Source organism: Neoarius graeffei, chromosome 2, assembly GCF_027579695.1.
Source record: "Neoarius graeffei isolate fNeoGra1 chromosome 2, fNeoGra1.pri, whole genome shotgun sequence".
NCBI lineage: Eukaryota > Metazoa > Chordata > Actinopteri > Siluriformes > Ariidae > Neoarius > Neoarius graeffei.
The window spans coordinates 102,672,931-102,691,405 of NC_083570.1; the positions used below are offsets into that span (position 1 = coordinate 102,672,931).

The following is an 18,475-nucleotide window of genomic DNA, read 5'->3' on the forward strand; positions in this document are numbered from 1 at the left end:
AGGAGGACTTCATCAGCAGCCTGCCCACAGAGCTTGCAGTGTGGTGTCGAGATGTGTTTTCCAACTCTGCCTCACGGACTCTTAATATAACAAGGGAACCATCAAGCCTCCTCATGCAGCATGGTTTGAGAGAACTGCCAGTCATAATGATGCTCCTTCAGGTGACTGCAAACGCTGGGCAACAGATTGGCACCCTGATTGACTTGGCCTCTGATACGAATTATATCACCCACAAGGCAGCAGACAGACTCAACCTCCGTAGTGAAGAGATGACCCTCGTCGTCCACGGTGTCGGAGGGATGAAGGTCCATGTGCAGACAAAAAGGTACCTGTTGAAGATCAGGGTGAAGACCTCAAAAGGTAGCCTCCAGTCTCACCAGTTGGTCTGTTACGGACTAGACAATATTGCAGACATCCAATGTGGCGTAACTGCAAAACAGCTGCACCGATTATTCCCTGATGTACTCATAAGAGAGCTCACTAGACCCAAAGAAATTGACCTTCTGATAAGCCACAGAGAGGGCAAGCTGGCACCACAGCGAATCAGGGTTATTAGAGATCTTGTGTTCTGGGACGGGCCACTGGGGAAAACGGTTGGAGGCATGCACCCAGATCTTTTTGAAGATGTCTCGATGTCAGCCTATACATCAGGCACGCACTTTGCCAGGTCCATGAGAACTGCTGCCACCAAGTATGAGGAACTTTCAGCCAGGCTTCCCAGTCAGCTGCTGCCAACCACCCAGTCTTACTGTGGCATCCAGGAGGCTGCAACTCTGACCACCTGCCGAGACTTCCGGGAGTGGTGGAGGTGGGACAGCATTGGCGCTGCCTGCGAGCCAAGATGTGGAGGCTGTCGATGTGGAAACTGCCAGCCTGGGGGCAAAGAAATGACGCTTGCAGAGGAACGGGAACTTGAAGTAGTGAGAGGGGGGCTCACCTATGTCACAAGCGACAACCACAGTGAGGATCCACACTGGCATGCCAAATACCCCTGGCTAGAAGACCCAGCTGCACTTCCAAACAATAGAGGAGCTGTTGAGGCAACATTCCTCAGAACAGAACGACAGCTTGCAAAAGAGCCCAAGTGGAAGGCAGTCTACGCTTCCCAAGTGCATGACATGGTCTCCCGAGGAGCTGTAGTCAAGCTGTCTCAGGAAGAAGTCACCAGCTGGGCCGGACCTGTGTGGTATGTGAGTCACCTCATAGCACCGAACCCTCACTCCATCACAACCCCAGTCAGGCTCGTTTGGAACAGCAGCCAAAAGTTCAGAGGTGTGAGCCTGAACGACATGCTCATGAAAGGTCCAGACGTCCTCAACCCCATTCGAGCAGTCCTCCTGAAATTTCAAAGTGGAGTGTTTGCGGCTCTGGGTGACATCAAAAAGATGTACAACTCTGTCTGGCTGGAAGAACGTGAGGTACACCTGCACAGGTTCCTGTGGCGGGACACTGAGGATGAAGAGCTCGGAGTGTATGCTATTACAAGGGTGAATATCGGAGACAAGCCTGCAGGATGCATTGCCCAGCTTGCCATGCGAGAAACGGCCAATCTTCCTCAGTTCATGCACCTTGAGCAAGAACGCCGAGTACTGCAACAAGACAGCTATGTCGATGACATTCTTACCTCGGACAATGACCTAAGCCGGCTTAAAGCCACTGCCACAAATGTAGAGCTCATCCTCAAGGCTGGAGGGTTCCAGCTCAAGCCGTGGGTGTTCTCTGGGCAAAGTGGGAGGCAGGAGTCTCCTGAAGAGCTACAGTCCAGAGACGGGGCTAAAACTCAAGTTATGGTCCTTCCAAACCAAATGGGTGATGACGACAATAAAGCACTTGGCTTAGGCTACATTGTCCAGGAAGACAAGCTCCATGTCATGTCCTCCATTAACTTCTCAAAGAGGAAAAAGAAGATGCGGCTTGGCCAGAACCTCCTTCAAGAGGAAGTGAAAGCTCAGACCCCAAATCCCCTGACAAGAAGAGAGCTGCTCAGTCAAGTGGCTGGACTGTATGACCCTGCTGGCCTTGTTACTCCTGCAAAGCAAAAGGGAGCAATCCTAGTGCATAAAGCATTCCAGGAAGCCAAAGGCAGTGGTTCCTCTGCTAAAGACACATGGGATACAGCGCTCTCTGATGGTCTGAGAGCAGATGCAATTGAGCTCTTTAAAGAGTATGTCCAGCTCTGCCAAGTGCAGTTCTCCAGGGCCCTGACTCCACCATCTCACACACAGATGCCACTTGCAGTTACATTCTCTGATGGGAGCGAGCACGCATATGGTGCAGTGATGTACTTGAGGTGGTGTTCTAGTCAAGGTCCCATCGTGAGGTTAGTGGAGTCAAAAGCCAAATTGACCCCTTTAGACCAGAAGGGTGATGCTGTGAAAGCCGAAGTCTGTGGTGCTGTGTTCGCCTCCCGTCTCAAGAAGTACTTTGAAGCCCACTGCAGGATCCAGGTGGAGAAGTGGTTCCACTTTGTGGACAGCCAGACGGTCCTTGGTGCGATCCAGAGGGAGAGCTATGGATACCAAACCTTCTTTGCGAATCGCATTGGAGAGATCCAAAGCAACTCACAAGTTCAGGACTGGTGGTGGGTCCCAGGGCCACAGAACATCGCGGACCTGATTACAAGAGGTGGAGGCCCCAAAGACCTGGATGAGGACTCGGAATGGCAGACTGGTCCTAAGTTCTTGACTCTACCTGTGAGCGAGTGGCCCATCAAATCTGCAAAGGAAATTGCTGCTGCTGTAAGAGAAGGCATCAACAAGCTGCAAAAGAAAGCTTTCGTGGCTGCGCTAACAAGGTCCCAGTCTGTAAAGCAAGTGCCGGTCCAGAGTCAAGACCAGAAGGCAAGTTGTCAGAGGCTGATAGGATCGGCAGTTCAGAGGCTCATTGACGTGAAGCGGTTCAGTGATTTGACCAAGCTCCTGAAAACCATTGCCTGGGTCTGGAGAGCAGCAAAACGGTTCCTCAGACCAAACCGAACCCTCAACAGGCCAAAGTGGGAGGAGGTTCCACTAAACGGCATCATCACTGCCAAGGAGAGGAAAGATGCACTGATGGACCTCCTACTTGCTGCACAAGAGGGTGCCAAATTCTCTGGCACCACAACAGACCGGCTTGTGGTCTTCAAAGAACAAGGCACAGGACTCCTTGTGTGTGGAGGAAGAGTGCAGAGTTTCAAAGAAGACCATGCCGCCGTCCCGTTGCTACCAGGTGACTCGTGGGTGTCCACATTGCTAGCTCATGAGTCTCATGGTGAAGCACATGATGGAGTGGCCGGGACCCTGCTCAAAATGAGGAAGAAGGCCTGGGTCATCAGAGGAAGAAGAATTGCCCAAAAAGTTGTTGACTCTTGCCTCTTCTGCAGAAAATCAAGAGTAAGGAAGTGCCAACAAGTCATGGCTGACCTGCCTCTCAAGAGAACTGAGCCCGCTGCACCTTTTGAATTCACCACTGTGGACCTCTTCGGGCCGTACCAGGTCAAAGATGAGGTCAAGAAAAGGGTGACTATGAAGGTCTGGGGTGTGGTTTTCTGTTGCATGGCCAGCAGAGCCATCCACACCGAGCTGGCCAGTGCAGTATCCACAGAAGCTTTCCTGATGGCCTATCAAAAGTTCACAGCAGTCCGGGGCCATCCAAGAAAGATCTGGTCAGACCCAGGCACCAACTTTATAGGCGCAAAGCCAGTCTTGGCTGACTTGATCGAGTTCCTGGACAACCAGAATAAGGGGGCCCTGGAAGAGACTGCTGCGAGGAATGGAACTGCGTGGGAGTGGAGGATCCATCCAGCTGATTCCCCACACAGAAACGGTGCTGCAGAGGCTGCTGTCCGCATTGTCAAGAAGGCACTACAGAGTTTGGGGAAGGAATCAATGCTGAGTTACAGTGAGTTCCAAACGGCTTTGTACATGGCAGCCAACCTTGCAAATGAACGCCCGATTGATGCCAGGATGCAGAGCCGGGAGGACTGTGTCCAATATGTAACTCCTAACTCTCTCTTGCTGGGAAGAGCTTCCCAATGTGGTGATGTCAAGTCTTTCGATTTCACCACTTACCCTTACAAAAGACTTCAAGCAATGCAGTCAGAGGTCAGCAAGTACTGGAAAAGCTGGAGTCAGCTGGCTGGTCCCAACCTCTTTGTAAGAAGCAAGTGGCACACAGCTGAGAGGAACGTGGCTGTTGGAGACATTGTCTGGCTGTGCGACCAGAATGCAATGCGAGGTCAATTCAGACTGCGCAGAGTGGTCAGCACCAACCCCGACAGCAAAGTCATCATGAGCGATGCAAACGTAAGAGTCGTCCCAAGCTACTGTGTCCCACTGGTGAGAGCTTTTGGTGCGAGGCAGCTGAAGACAGACGAGCAGAAGGAGGCAATCCAAACTACCGTCCTCCACAGAGATGTCCGTTGTCTGGTGGTTCTGTTGCCTGTCGAGGAGCAGGAGGGTCAATGAAGGGGTTTGTGTTTGACCTTTGAGCAAGCGACCTTCCCAGTATGTCCACTGGGAAGGTCGAGTGGGAGGTGTAAAGTCAAACATAAGCTTCATGTGGTGTTGGGGTTACTCATAGGAAAACGTACGGGGAAAAAAAAATAAATAAAAATAGAAAAAATGGGTGGCATTTGAGTGGTGTAAAGCGCGAGTCAGCGCGTTGATAATTGGAGCAGGGCAAGTCGGCTGATCAGCGTCAGCTGGCCGCACTTTGGCCTAGTTGAGTGGGCGGAAAAAGGGAGCGTAGGTGTTTTAATTACCTTGGTGCATTCAGTTTAGAGAAGCATTGGTGAGAGCTACACACGCAGAAACATGCTCGCTCTGAAAATTGGAAACTTGTGCTAACTGAATTCTGGAACACTGGAGAGGCAGCCGGTAAGCGCTTGTTTATTGTATTCCTCGGGTTTGGTAACTTGTGCTTTCTGGAACACTGGAGAGGCAGCCGGTAAACGCTTGTTTATTGTATTCCTCGGGTTTGGTAACTTGTGCTTTCTGGAATATTGGAGAGGCAGCCGGTAAGCGTTTGTTTATTGTATTCCTTGGGTTTGGTAACTTGTGCTCAAATCACGTCCAGTGGATTTGATGTCTGCTTCGGCACTCTTGTTGGCTGCAATGTCTAGCATTTGTTGTTGCTGTAATGTTAATATCATGGGCACGAGGTGCATTTTCTTGAACTGACCGTTGGATGGTTGCATTTAGAGTAATTGGTGTCATTGTGGAGGCTCGCGTTACTTATTAAATGTGAGCGTCTGGTATTTGTAGTGGGGTGGCTTATGGTAGTAATTCTACAGCTTTTGGTTAATTTTAAATGTGTATTTTTATATACATATAGTTTATTTTTCTATAGCAGTTAGAATTAATTTATAGGTTCTGGTCTGTAATTTAACAAATTGTATAGTTTATTTTTGATAAATATTTATTGTTATGTTTGCATATTGCAGTCTCTGCATGGACATATTTGCACAGTAAGAGATTGCATTTTTGCACAAAATTATTGCACATTTAACTAACACCCGCTGTTGTTTCCATCTTTTCATTTGTTTACCCTTAGGTTTTTCACCTAAGGGCGGTCCGCTGGAAATGAGTTGTTTCCTGCATTAAAGCATCGTTTGAACTTTGAATTATGAACTTTTAAATAAAAAGAAAAAAAAAAGGAAAATTCAAATGGAAACTACTGTTGTTGCGTCATCTCCTTGAGTGAAGTCCAGTGCCTTAAATCTCCACCAGAGTTCACACCCTTTTCAAGTTGGGGAAAAGTGCACAAACCAACTAACCAAAAAAATAAATCAACCAAACAAATAAACCAAACCAACAAGCAGGCAAAACTTGACAATATATATATTAGACTTTATAATGAATATGATGGTCTATAACAGATACTGAGACAGATGCTTTGGTGATTTCTTTATGATGTACATGAACAATAATGTGCACCAAAAGGGTTTCATGATTCAAAGGCTTTTATTAATAATTCAAAGCAGGACATTACAGTGATACACACACTTAACACACATGTAAGTGATCATTAAGAAGAATAGTTGAGTTAAACTGAGGAGTGTGTGAGCTCACATATTAATAACTCAAATGAAATGATGAAAGTGGGACATTTGAGCAGTAAAGGCCACATGTAACACACAGTGAAGCAGTAGAAGGTGAGCTGAGTAAAGTGTGTGTGAGCTCACAGCTCTGAGCACTGCTCTGTGTTCACTCTGCCCACCACAGTAGGTTGGTTGTCTTTGGAGGCCTCACAGGTCACCACCTTGTTCCTCCACTGCTCCGGGTGGAGGCTCAGCGTGCTGCTCCAGCTGTAAAGGCCGTCCGCGTGCAGAACGGCGGTGCTGCGGCTCTCCCCCGAGCTCCAGCTGCTCCCATCAACCTTCCAGCTCAGTGTCCAGTCCGAGGGGAAGCCCTTGTCGGCCACACACATGAGTGTGACCTTCTCCTGCTGCAGCTCCACACTGGAGGGAGGCAACACCATCACACTGGGCTGAGTGACACCTACACACACACACAGAGTTGAGACAGGAATGGACAGCTGTCAGTCACTCAGGCTTCGTTTCAGCTCACTGTGTGTTTCACTTCCCTTTATATCTTACAGAGCAGAACTGAGTTCAGTGGAGCATCACAAACGTTTCACTCAGTTCAAACACTTTTACATCTTAGATCTATAATCATTTATATTACAGTTATCCCTGGACAGGAAAATTGAATTATACTGAGTATTCAGGAATTAAAATATTAAACTCATTTTATAACATGAATAAGCCACATTTAAAATACAGAATATTTACCACTTAAGCAAATTCAGTTTTGGGTTCTACATTTAAATCTGTATTTGGACTCTCAGTCTCTAAGATATTAAATGTCGTTAAAATCATTCAACAAAAATGTGATCTGTAATTTGCACAATGATATCGACTTTGCTTTTAGATTTAAATTATAATTAACCACAAGCATGATAATCAAATACATTAAGATTTAAACCATAATAAACAACCAGCAGTATAATCAAAGACATTTTTCAAACTTCTAAAATAATGGAAATTTGAGAAACAGAAGGATGTTACACAAAAATCACATCTCACTGAGTGGATTTGGAGGAAAACTAAATGTAAAATATATTCTTTACACATTACAACATGAATCTGAACACACTCCATTTCAGTCATTAATCTGAACACACTCCATTTCAGTCATTAATCTGAACACACTCCATTTCAGTAATTAGTAAACAGGTTACTTACGGCCCACAGACAGTTTGGTTCCTCCACCAAAAGTCCACCACAGTGATACAAACAGGTTTAGCGGCCGTACAAAAACCCTGCTGCTCTAAACTCACTGCTCTCTCCATCCATTTAAACCTCTTATTACAAAACAGCTACAAAACACCAACTTCTGCTCACATCAGCTGATTAATACACTAACTCTCTGACTGTTTTACTATATTTTACTGTTTTTTTTTTTCTTTTTATACACAGTGTGTCAATCTAAACTGAGGATGCAGTTAGTGAGTGAGAAACACAAATAAATTACACAAAATAAAAGTTGAAATTTCACAAAATGTAGATCTGCAATTGCACAGGATTTACCCAGAATGCCTCATGGAGTAAAAATGCTGATGTACTCATGAGAAATTTACAATATATGACTGAATGTGTGGAGCTAAAGTGAGAATAATTCCTCCACTGCTTCTGTAGACTAATAGAAAGTTATTATATGATATTTAAGTCCTACAATAATCTAAATATTAATTTACAGTCAAAAATGTGTGTATTTACTCACTGCCAACATTGATGCTGCTTCTTCCACCATAAATCCACTACAGTGAGAAACTCATTAACATTCAGTACAAACACCATCCAGTGAAAGTTGAAGCTTCTCTCTCTAATTCACTTATTTATGCATCTTAGACCTCAAAGTGTTTTACAGAAAATCTCCATCTGACCCCACAAGTAAAATTCAGACAATAACTCTGTAGTAGTGTGAGAATTACAGTAAGATTGGGGGAATGTGGTAAAGGTGTTTCCATACTTAGAGGACACTTTGCATTGGCAGCACATGCTTCAGTGCTCTGGGAGTGTTTATAGCGCTGTGACTTTAACACTTCATGACTGAGAGCTGCTGCTACAGCAACTTCACCCACAGCTACCATGACTTTGATCCCCGTCTTCATCTGGACACTGATCCTCTGGACTCAAGGTCAGACACTGCTTTGCCTTTTATCTTTACAACAAACTGGTCAAGGCAATACATTTTTCAGGTTTGTGTAATGATTATTCTTTCAACAGTTTCTGTATCATACGTTTTTTTCAGAATGCAGAGGTCAAGTCACAGTAACTCAGACTCCTGCAGTGAAATCTGCTCTTCCAGGAGAAACAGTCACCATCAAGTGTAGAACCAGTCAGGCAGTGTATTACTACAGCTCAAATGGCCACTACTTACACTGGTATCAGCAGAAACCTGGAGAAGCTCCGAAACTCCTGATTAAATTTGCGAATCAGCGACAGTCAGGTTTTCCAGCTCGTTTCAGTGGCAGTGGATCTGGATCTGATTTCACTCTGACCATCAGTGGAGTCCAGACTGAAGATGCAGGAGATTATTACTGTCAGAGTTTCCATGATATCTCTGGCTACTGGTTCACACAGTGTTATAGAGTCGTACAAAAACCTCCCTCAGTCAGATTGTAGAGAGACTGCACTGCTGCAGCTGGGAGAGACTGCAGGTGCTGAGTTGGAGGATGTGATACGACACAATGACCCTCTGTGGAGGAGAGGAACCACACCACACTAACTCACAACTCACATTAGAAATATGGCTAATCATTTTGAAGGCCATTGTTCTGAAAAAAACTTAGATGAAGTTTTTTACTGTTTGCCAACTTCTGGTATATCACACATTGACATTACTGACCCCTAAATGTATACAGTGTCAGTTGCATAAGTACCGGTATTCACACACTGCACTTTTCCACATTTTGTAGTGTTACAGCGTGGAACTGAAATGCACTTAAGTTTGACGAAAGATCATGAAGCTACACAAAACGCCCCACATTATTGAAGTTTGGGGAAAATCAGTAGAGGTTTTAAAATGATTTACAAATAAAGTAAAAGTTGTGATTGTATAAATAGTCACCCCACTGCTGAGAAACCCCTAAATTAGTTCTGATGAAACAAGTTCCCATCAGAAGTCATATAATTAGTTGAACGGTGTCCACCAGTGTCACATGATCGCAGTGTAAGTCTACCTGTTCCTGAAAGGCCCTGAAATATGTTGGAGAACATCCTTAAATAAACAGCATGATGGAAAACAAGTTCATTCTGGAAGCCATCTGAAACCCCATTTGAGATTATCTTCAGGTTTGTGGCAGACTCAACAAACATGGAAGAATCGGTCTGATGAAAACAAAACACAACTTGGAACAATGAACTGAACCATATTTGATCGAAACCAATGTCCAGAATGAAGCATGGTGGTGGGAACATCATGTTGAGAGAGTTACCTTTGCCCCCTTTGTGGCATCCTGAGTAATGCCCTTCTTTACCTGGACACTGATTTTTGGTGAACAGCCTCCTCTAGGCAGAGTCTCATTTGTGCCATATTTGATCCAGTTTTAAAATAATGGATTTAATTGTGCTCTGTGGTATATTCAAACTTTGGGAAATGTTTTTACCAAACCAAACCAAGACTGATACTTTTCCAGTGAGACCATGGAGAATTTTAATTGCAATGATGTGCTATTTTGTGTAGATTCATGACATCTAATCACACTACTTACTTTTTCCACACTTGTGCACATTTATGGATGGACACAATGTCACTTTGATCAGCTACATCCACAGTAAGTTCAGGAAGATGGAGCACAATACACAGATTTCCCATCCAGTTCAATTTTTTTTTTTTAATCCATGAAATTTACTTTGCTCATTGATTGCTTTTATCCAAAGAGATATAAATTAAAATGCTAAAAGCATATATTGTATTCCAGGAGGTTTGTATGAACAGGACCTTTAGAATAGGAGCCTGATCTTAATTAGTGTGTGTGTGTGTGTGTGTGTGTGTGTGAGAACGATAGGACAAGATTTTAGATCTTTAATATGTCTCTATTACTGCCTCTGTATGATTCTCTCTCTCTCTCTCTCTCTCTCTCTCTCTCTCTTTTGATCTGTCTATGGTTTCTGTGTCTATCACTGTCTTGACTCCTGTTGTGGTTTATACAAATATTAGAGGAGAGATTTCCTTTAAAAAGGAAATCATATTTTTATATTTTCTCTGACATCAGTTTATTCTTGTGTGTATTGTTATGGCATGTGTGAGATTCATTCTGATATGATGCACATTCTAACCAGTCAGAGAAATAAGCAGTAACAGTTCATTTGCATGAACAGTTCTGAGTCCCAGAATAGATCAACACTTTCAGCAGATGTTCATGGTTCTTCAGTCGAACTCACTCAAGCACAACACACAGCGCTGCACTCCACCTGCTGTTAAAGGTGCTGATCCAAATCACTGTCAAAGACACTTCACGACTGAAAAAGGAGACATGATTTCCACATTTAAGCTTTATTTCAGTACAGCTACACCACTGACACCAGTTCAGTCTGCTCAATGTTTTAATTGAATTCTAGTGGACTTTACAACACCTCTTTCAGAACGAGGTGATCTGAGTGGTGTTGTGGTGGGAGACGGTACAGCCGAACACCTTGGACTCTTCCCAGCATTCTTTGCAGAGGGTCAGGGTTCTGAAGAGTCTTTCTGTTCTCCTGTGCTGGTCAGAACCCCCTCGTTCACCTCGACACCATCCATGGTGCAGCTCAACAGCGCCCCCTGTGGAGAATAGGCTGAGAGCAGGCAGAGCAGCGAGGCCGATCCTTCAGAGAGCTGCAGAGAGGAGGGAGGGAGCAGAGACACGGAGGAGTTCACCACCGGACCAGCTGGAGAACACACACACATACATATTCAGTAATTGTGGTTATATTTTCAGAACACAACTGTCTGATTAAAGATTTCTTCATTGGTTAGTTTTCTTTGTCACTCTGGTGTTTAAACTCAGTGATGATTCCGTAAACCTGTCTGACTCTGGAGCACAGTGTACTGTACACACTGCAGGAGACTGGAGGAGAAATAACACCAAATGATGGATTAGTGATGAGATTCATCTCTACAGTCAAAAACGGAATACACATGATACATAAAGATGGTAAAGAATAACTTTATAATGCTGCTCACCTCTAAATCTCCTCTGTAGTCAGTCTGAATCCTGATGGAATTAAAGTGAAAGACTCAACTTCTGTCATTTTTCATAGACCTTTACACATTTATACATTTGTAATTTCCAAGAAATCTCTCATTTTGACCAGTGAAAGCTGAAGCTTCTCTCTCTAATTCACTTTTTTATGCATCTTAGATCTAAAAGTATTTTCCAGAAAATCTCCATCTGAGGGGCGGCACCATGGTGTAGTGGTTAGCACTGTCACCTCACAGCAAGAAGGTCCTGGGTTTGAGCCCAGCCGGCGACGAGGGCCTTTCTGTTTGGAGTATGCATGCTCTCCCCATGTCCGTGTGGGTTTCCTCCGGGTGCTCCGGTTTCCCCCACAATCCAAAGGCATGCAGGTTAGGCTAATTGATGGCTCTAAATTGAACGTAGGTGTGAATGTGAGTATGCATGGTTGTCTGTGTCTATGTGTCAGCCCTGCGATGACCTGTGTACCACGCCTCTCACCCACAATTAGCTGGGATAGGCTCCAGCTTACCAGCGACCCTGTAGGACAGGATAAGCAGTTACAGATGATGGATGGATGGATGAATCTCCACCTGACCCCACAAGGAAAATTCCCACAATAACTCTGTTGTGCCCCCAGCTCCCTGGCTATATATACTGAGATGCGCTCTCCGAATTCTTTTAATTCGCAAGAAATCTCTTTCTTGAGGTTAAAGTAATGCTTTACGGTAAATAACTTATCACTAATGGGCCTCTTTAGTCAGCTACAGTGCCTTGAAAAAGTATTCATACCCCTTGAATTTTTTCAATTTTTCCACCTTACAACCACGAACTTAAAAGATTTTTATTGCGATTTTACAGTAGCATGCAAAAGTTTGGGCACCTTTGCTGAAAATGTCTGTTACTGTGAATAATTAAGTGAGCAGAAGATGAACTGATCACCAAAAGGCATAAAGGTAAAGACAAGTCATTTCTTTTCAGTGTTTTATGCAGGATGTGTGTATTATTTTCGTTTTGTACAATTGGAGAGTGAAAAAAGAAAAGGAACACCATGCGAAAGTTTGGGCACCCCAATACATTTGAGTTCTCAGGTAACTTTTACCAAGGTTCCAGACCTTAATTAGCTTATTGAGCTGTGGCTTGTTCAAATTCTTCGTTAGGAAAGGTCAGATGATGCAGATTTCAAAGCTGTATAAATTCTCTGACTCCTCAAACTTGTCCCTAAAATCGACAGCCTTGGGCTCCTCTAAGCAACTCCCTCGCATTCTGAATAATAAAATAATTGATGCTCACAAAGCAGGAAAAGGCTACAAGAACATAGCAAAGTGTTTTCAGGTAGCTGTTTCCTCAGATTGTAATGTTATTAAGAAATGGCAGTTAACAGAAACAGTGGAGAGCAAGGTGAGGTCTAGAAGATGAAGAAAACTTTCTGAAAGAACTGCTCATTGGATTGCTAGAAAGGCAAATAAAACCCCCTGTTTGACTGCAAAAGACCTTCAGAAAGATTTAGCAGAGCCTGGAGTGGTGGTGCACTGTTCTACTATGCAGCAACACCTGAACAAATATGACCTTCATGGGAGAGTCATCAGAAGAAAACCTTTCCTGGGTTCTAGCCACAAAATTCAGCGTCTGAAGTTTGCAAATGAACATCTAAATAAGCCTGATGCATTTTGGAAACAAGTCCTGTGGACTGATGAAATCAAAATAGAACTTTTTGGCCACAATGTGCAAAGGTATGTTTGGAGAAAAAAGGGTGCCAAATTCCAGGAAAAGAACACGTCTCCAACTCTGAAGCATGGGTGTGGATCGATCATGCTTTGGGGTTGTGTTGCAGCCAGTGGCACAGGGCACATTTTATTGGTCAAGGGAAGCATGGATTTGAATAAATACCAGCAAATTCTGGAAGCAAACATCACACCATCTGTAAAAAACTTGAAGTTAATAAGATGATGATCCAAAACACACCTCAAAATCTACAATGGAATACCTCAAGAGACACAAGCTGAAAGTTTTGCCCCAGCCCTCACAGTCCCCTGGCCTAAACATCATTGAAAATCTGTGGATAGATCTCAAAAGAGCAGTGCATGCAAGACAGCCCAAGAATCTTGTACAACTGGAAGCCTTTTGCAAGGACGAATGTGTGAAAATCCCCCAGGTAAGAACTGAAAGTTTATTAGCCGGCTACAAAGTGTTTACAAGCTGTGATACTTGCCAAAGTGGGTGTTACTAAGTACTGACCATGGCAGGTGCCCAAACTTTTGCTTCAGGTCCTTTTCATTTTTTGGTATTTTACGCCTGTAAATGATGGAAATAAAAATGTAATCTTGTGGAAAATATTAAAGAAATGTGTCATCTTTACCCTTATGCCTTTTGGTGATCAGTTCATCTTCTGCTCACTTAACTATTCACAGTAACAGACATTTTCAGCAAGGGTGCCCAAACTTTTGCATGCCACTGTATGTGATAGACCAAAACAGAGTAGCACATAATTGTGAAGTGAAATGAAAATGATAAATGGTCTTCAAAATTTTTAACAAATAAAAATCTGAAAAATGTGGTGTGCATTAGTACTGTATTCAGCCCCCCTGCGTCAATACTTTGCAGAGCCAACTTTTGCTGCAATTATCGCTGCAAGTCTTTTGTGGTATGTCTCTACCAGCTTTGCACATCTAGACACTGAAATTTCTGCCCATTCTTCTTTGCAAAATAGCTCAAGCTCAGCCAGATTGGATGAAGAGCATCTGTGAACAGCAATTTTCAAGTCTTGCCACAGATGCTCAATGGGATTTAGGTCTGGACTTTGACTGGGCCATTCTAACACATGAATATTTTTTGATCTAAACCATTCCATTGTAGCTCTGGCTGTATGTTTAGGGTCATTGTCTTGCTGGAAGGTGAATCTCCTTCCCAGTCTCAAGTCTTTTGCAGCCTCCAACAGGTTTTCTTCCAGGATTGCCCTGTATTTAGCTCCATCCATCTTCCCATCAACTCTGACCAGCTTCCCTGTCCCTGCTGAAGAAAAGCATCCCCATAGCATGATGCTGCCACCACCATGTTTCACAGTGGGGATGGTGTGTGCAGGGTGATGAGCAGTGTTAGTTTTCCGCCACACATAGCGCTTTGCATTTAGGACAAAAAGTTCAACTTTGGTCTCATCTGACCAAAGCACCTTCTTCCACATGTTTGCTGTGTCCCCTACATGGCTTCTGGCAAACTGCAAACGGGACTTCTTATGCCTGTCTTTCAACAATGGCTTTCTTCTTGCCACTCTTCCAAAAAGGCCAGATTTGTGGAGTGTACGACTTATAGTTGTCCTGTGCACAGATTCTCCCACCTGAGCTGTGGATTTCTGCAGCTCCTCCAGAGTGATCATGGGCCTCTTGGCTGCTTCTCTGACCAGTGCTCTCCTTGCTCGCTCTGTCAGTTTAGGTGGACGGCCATGTCTTGGTAGGTTTGCAGTTGTGCCATACTTTAAAAAAAAAAAAAAAAAAACTTTTAAGTTCATGGTTGTAAGGTGGAAAAATGTGAAAAAGTTCAAGGGGTATGAATACTTTTTCAAGGCACTGTAGAAGTAAAACCTTCACTTAACATTACCGGGCCCTGATAATATTCCTGGTTGGGTGCTCAGGGAATGTGCAGACCAGCTGGCTCATGTTCTAACAGACATCTTCAACACCTCACTGGATCAAGCCAAAGTCCCATCATGTTTCAAGACTGCCACCATCATCCCAGTGCCAAAAAACCCCTCAAATCACATCACTTAATGACTACCGGCCTGTTGCACTCACTCCCATTATGATGAAGTTCTTTGAGAGGCTGGTAAAGGAGTACATCACCTCCAGGCTCCCTCCCACATTCAACCCCTTCCAGTTTGCCTACCAGCCAAACCGCTCCACTGAAGACGTCATCTCTTCCACTCTTCACCTGAGCTTTGCACACCTGGAGGAGAAGAACACTCATGTGCAGATGCTGTTCCTGGACTTCAGTTCAGCATTCAGTACTATCATTCCACAGCATCTGGTGAACAAACTTGGTCCCCTGGGCTTCAGCACCCCCCCGTGCAACTGGCTCATAGACTTCCTCACTGAAAGACCACAATCAGTGCAGGTCAGACAGAACACCTCCAGTGTCATCACTGTCCGCACAGGCTCCCCTCAGGGCTGTATCCTGAGCCCTCTGCTGTTCACACTGATGACATATGACTGTGTCCCCAAGGCTACCAGCAACCACATTGTGAAGTTTGTGGATGACACAACAGTGGTGGGACAAATTAGGGACAATAACAACCTGGCCTAGAGAGAGGAGGTGGAGCAGCTGGTGGGCTGGTGCAGAGAAAACAACCTGATCCTGAACGTGGACAAAACCAATGAGATCATTGTTGACTTCAGGAAAAAAACAACCCAGCCACACTCCACTTCTCATCAACAACACAGCCGTGGAGGTGGTCAGTAGCACCAAGTTCCAAATTCATGACAACTTCACGTGGTCTGTGACCACTGCGTCACTGATCAAGAAGGCACAGCAATGTCTGCACTTTGCATAGGATAAGGAGAGCCCACTTGCCCCCCCATCCTCACTACATTCTACAGAAGCAACATAGAGTTTTAACTAGCTGCATCTCTGTGTGGTGTGGAGGCTGCAGTGCCTCTGACTGGAAGAATGTGAGGAGAGTGGTGAGGACAGTGGAAAAAAATTATTGGGACTTCTCTTCCCTCCATTCAGGACATTGCACCAAGGCGTTGTATGTCTTGAGCCAGAAACATCATCAGTGACCCCTCACACCTTCACTATGGACTGTTCTCACGTCTGGCCTCTGGAAAGAGGCTCTACAGCATTAGGTACAGGACCACCAGGTTCTGTAACAGCTTTTCCCCCCAGGTCACTAGACTGCTGAACTCCATACCCAAACTCTAAACTTCTATTTATACTTGAACATTCCTAATTCCACAGGTCACTTTATATGATTGCACTTTATAATATTTTTGCTGCTGCATAATTTAATTTAATACACTTCATATTTAATTCTGTGCTAAGCCAAATTGCAAGGAAATTTTGTTCGATGTACACGTGTTGCATACTGAATGACAATAAAGGTTGTCTAAGTCTCTCAGTCTAAGTCTATTCAATACCCAATGTCACTCATCAAATAAATCAGATCATCTGAATGTGTTCTTAATAAACAATTAAACTAACCCTTGAATGGACTTCAACTTTTAAAGTAATTTAAAGATGTTTGCAAATATAAACTCAGTATTACCATTGTATGAAATAATTCATGAAATACGCAAAATGCAACAGATAATTTTAACTATTTTCTTAAAAACAGATTTACAAATATACATTCAAATATAAAGATTCATAAACTCAAATTAATAGCTTTTGGATTCTTTTAAGTTAAATCCAGTGATTAATGTCTGTAAAATTTCTTGCTGTTTGAGGAGCCATGTGTTTGATCAGTGTTCATGGTGTCCTGATATTGACTACCTCACAGGTTCCTAAGCCTGGTTTACCCCTTGTCCACCCCAGGACCCCCTGTCCTGCACATTTCAGCACTTTCCCTGCTCCCAACACACCTCATTTATCTCTTCAGCTAATTAACAGTGCTTGCTGAGTTGAGTGAGTGTGTTAGTGCAGGTAAAATAGTAAAATGTGCAAGACAGGGGACACTCTAGGGCCAGAGACCGGAAACTGTGGACAAATGAATTAACTCTCGTTACAGACTGATCTTTAAATTGTATCATGTCTTTTGGTGTGGGAAATTCACTCCAGAAGTAATGCTTAAGACAGCACAGATGAAATTTCAGTCCTCTCTGACCCATGGTGCAAACAGGCAATGCAATGAATAAAAATAGAATAACTGAAACAAACAATATAAACAGTATAAACACTCTAGATAAGAAATAGACATAGACTAAACACTCACAGGTATATATATATATATATATATATATATATATATATATATATATATATATATATATATATATGTAGTGGTTCAGTGTTGGTGGGTGGAGCACAGAGGACGGCAGGACAGAGATCAGATTGGTACAGCGTTTTTATTGCCACACTTTTCAGTGAACAACTTATTTTAAATCCACAGACACACACACAATCAGCGTCTCATTGGGGAAGAGCCCCCTCTGCTCTCGCTCTCCCTCCTTAAGTAGGGTGCGGTCACTGGGAAGACACACAAACACAGGTTAATTGCCCTCAGGTGTAGTGATTCTGCCAATTACCTTCCCTGACTCCGCCCTCCTGTCACAGACCAGCGCTTGACCATGCCCCCGCTGCCACATAACCCCACTGCCCGACTCAGGCCGTGCGGCCGTCCGGCCTGCAGCCGACTCCCCCCCCCTTGACAGGAGAGGAAGTCCGCCACGACCATCTGCGCCCCCGGCCTGTGGACCACCTTGAAATTAAAAGGGTTGGAGTGCCAGATACCAACGGGTGATCCACGCGTTGGCATCCTTCATGCGGTGGAGCCACTGGAGGGGCGCGTGGTCCGAAGAGAGGGTGAAAGGGCGCCCCAGCAGGTAGTACCGGAGGGCAAGGACCGCCCACTTGATGGCCAGACACTCTTTCTCTTTGGTGCTGTAGCACCCCTCACGCACCGACAGCTTCCTGCTGATGTACAGGACTGGGCGGTCTTCCCCCTCCACCTCCTGGTACAAAACCGCCCCCAGCCCTCTGTCCGACGCATCGGTCTACAACATAAAGGGGAGAGAAAAGTCAGTGGAGTGTAAAAGTGGCCCCCCACACAGTGCAGCCTTTACCTCAGAAAAAGCCCGCTGGCATTGCTCTGTCCACTGGACTGGATCTGGTGCCCCCTTTTTAGTGAGATCAGTCAGCGGGCTGGTGACATCCAAATAATTAGGTTTAAACCTACGATAATAGCCAGCCAGCCCCAGGAACTGTCTCACCCCCTTTTTGGTCTTGGGCCTCAGGCAGGCCGCAATTGCTGCTGTCTTGTTAATTTGGGGACGCACCTGCTTGTTGCCCAAGTGGAAGCCCAGATCCCGTACTTCCACCCGTCCAATCGCACACTTCTTTGGGTTGGCTGTGAGACCCGCTCGCCTCAGCGACCTAAGGATGGCCCTTAGATGTTTGAGGTGCACCGGCCAGTCATTACTATAGACGATGATGTCGTCGAGATAGGCGGCCGCATAGGTGGTGTGGGGGCGGAGGACCCTGTCCATCAGTCGCTGAAATGTAGCGGGCGCCCCAAACAGCCCAAACGGAAGTGTGACGAATTGGTGTAAACCGAACGGTGTGGAAA

General features: G+C 44.6%; 1 gene segment (V, D, J or C); it reads right to left on the minus strand.

Annotated features, from left to right (window-relative positions):
• Positions 1 to 6,159: 6,159 nt before the first annotated feature.
• On the minus strand, positions 6,160 to 6,450 carry LOC132874613 (Ig kappa-b4 chain C region-like). The segment is given in 1 exon segment: positions 6,160 to 6,450. A coding segment is annotated over 1 exon segment (249 nt).
• Positions 6,451 to 18,475: the final 12,025 nt, after the last annotated feature.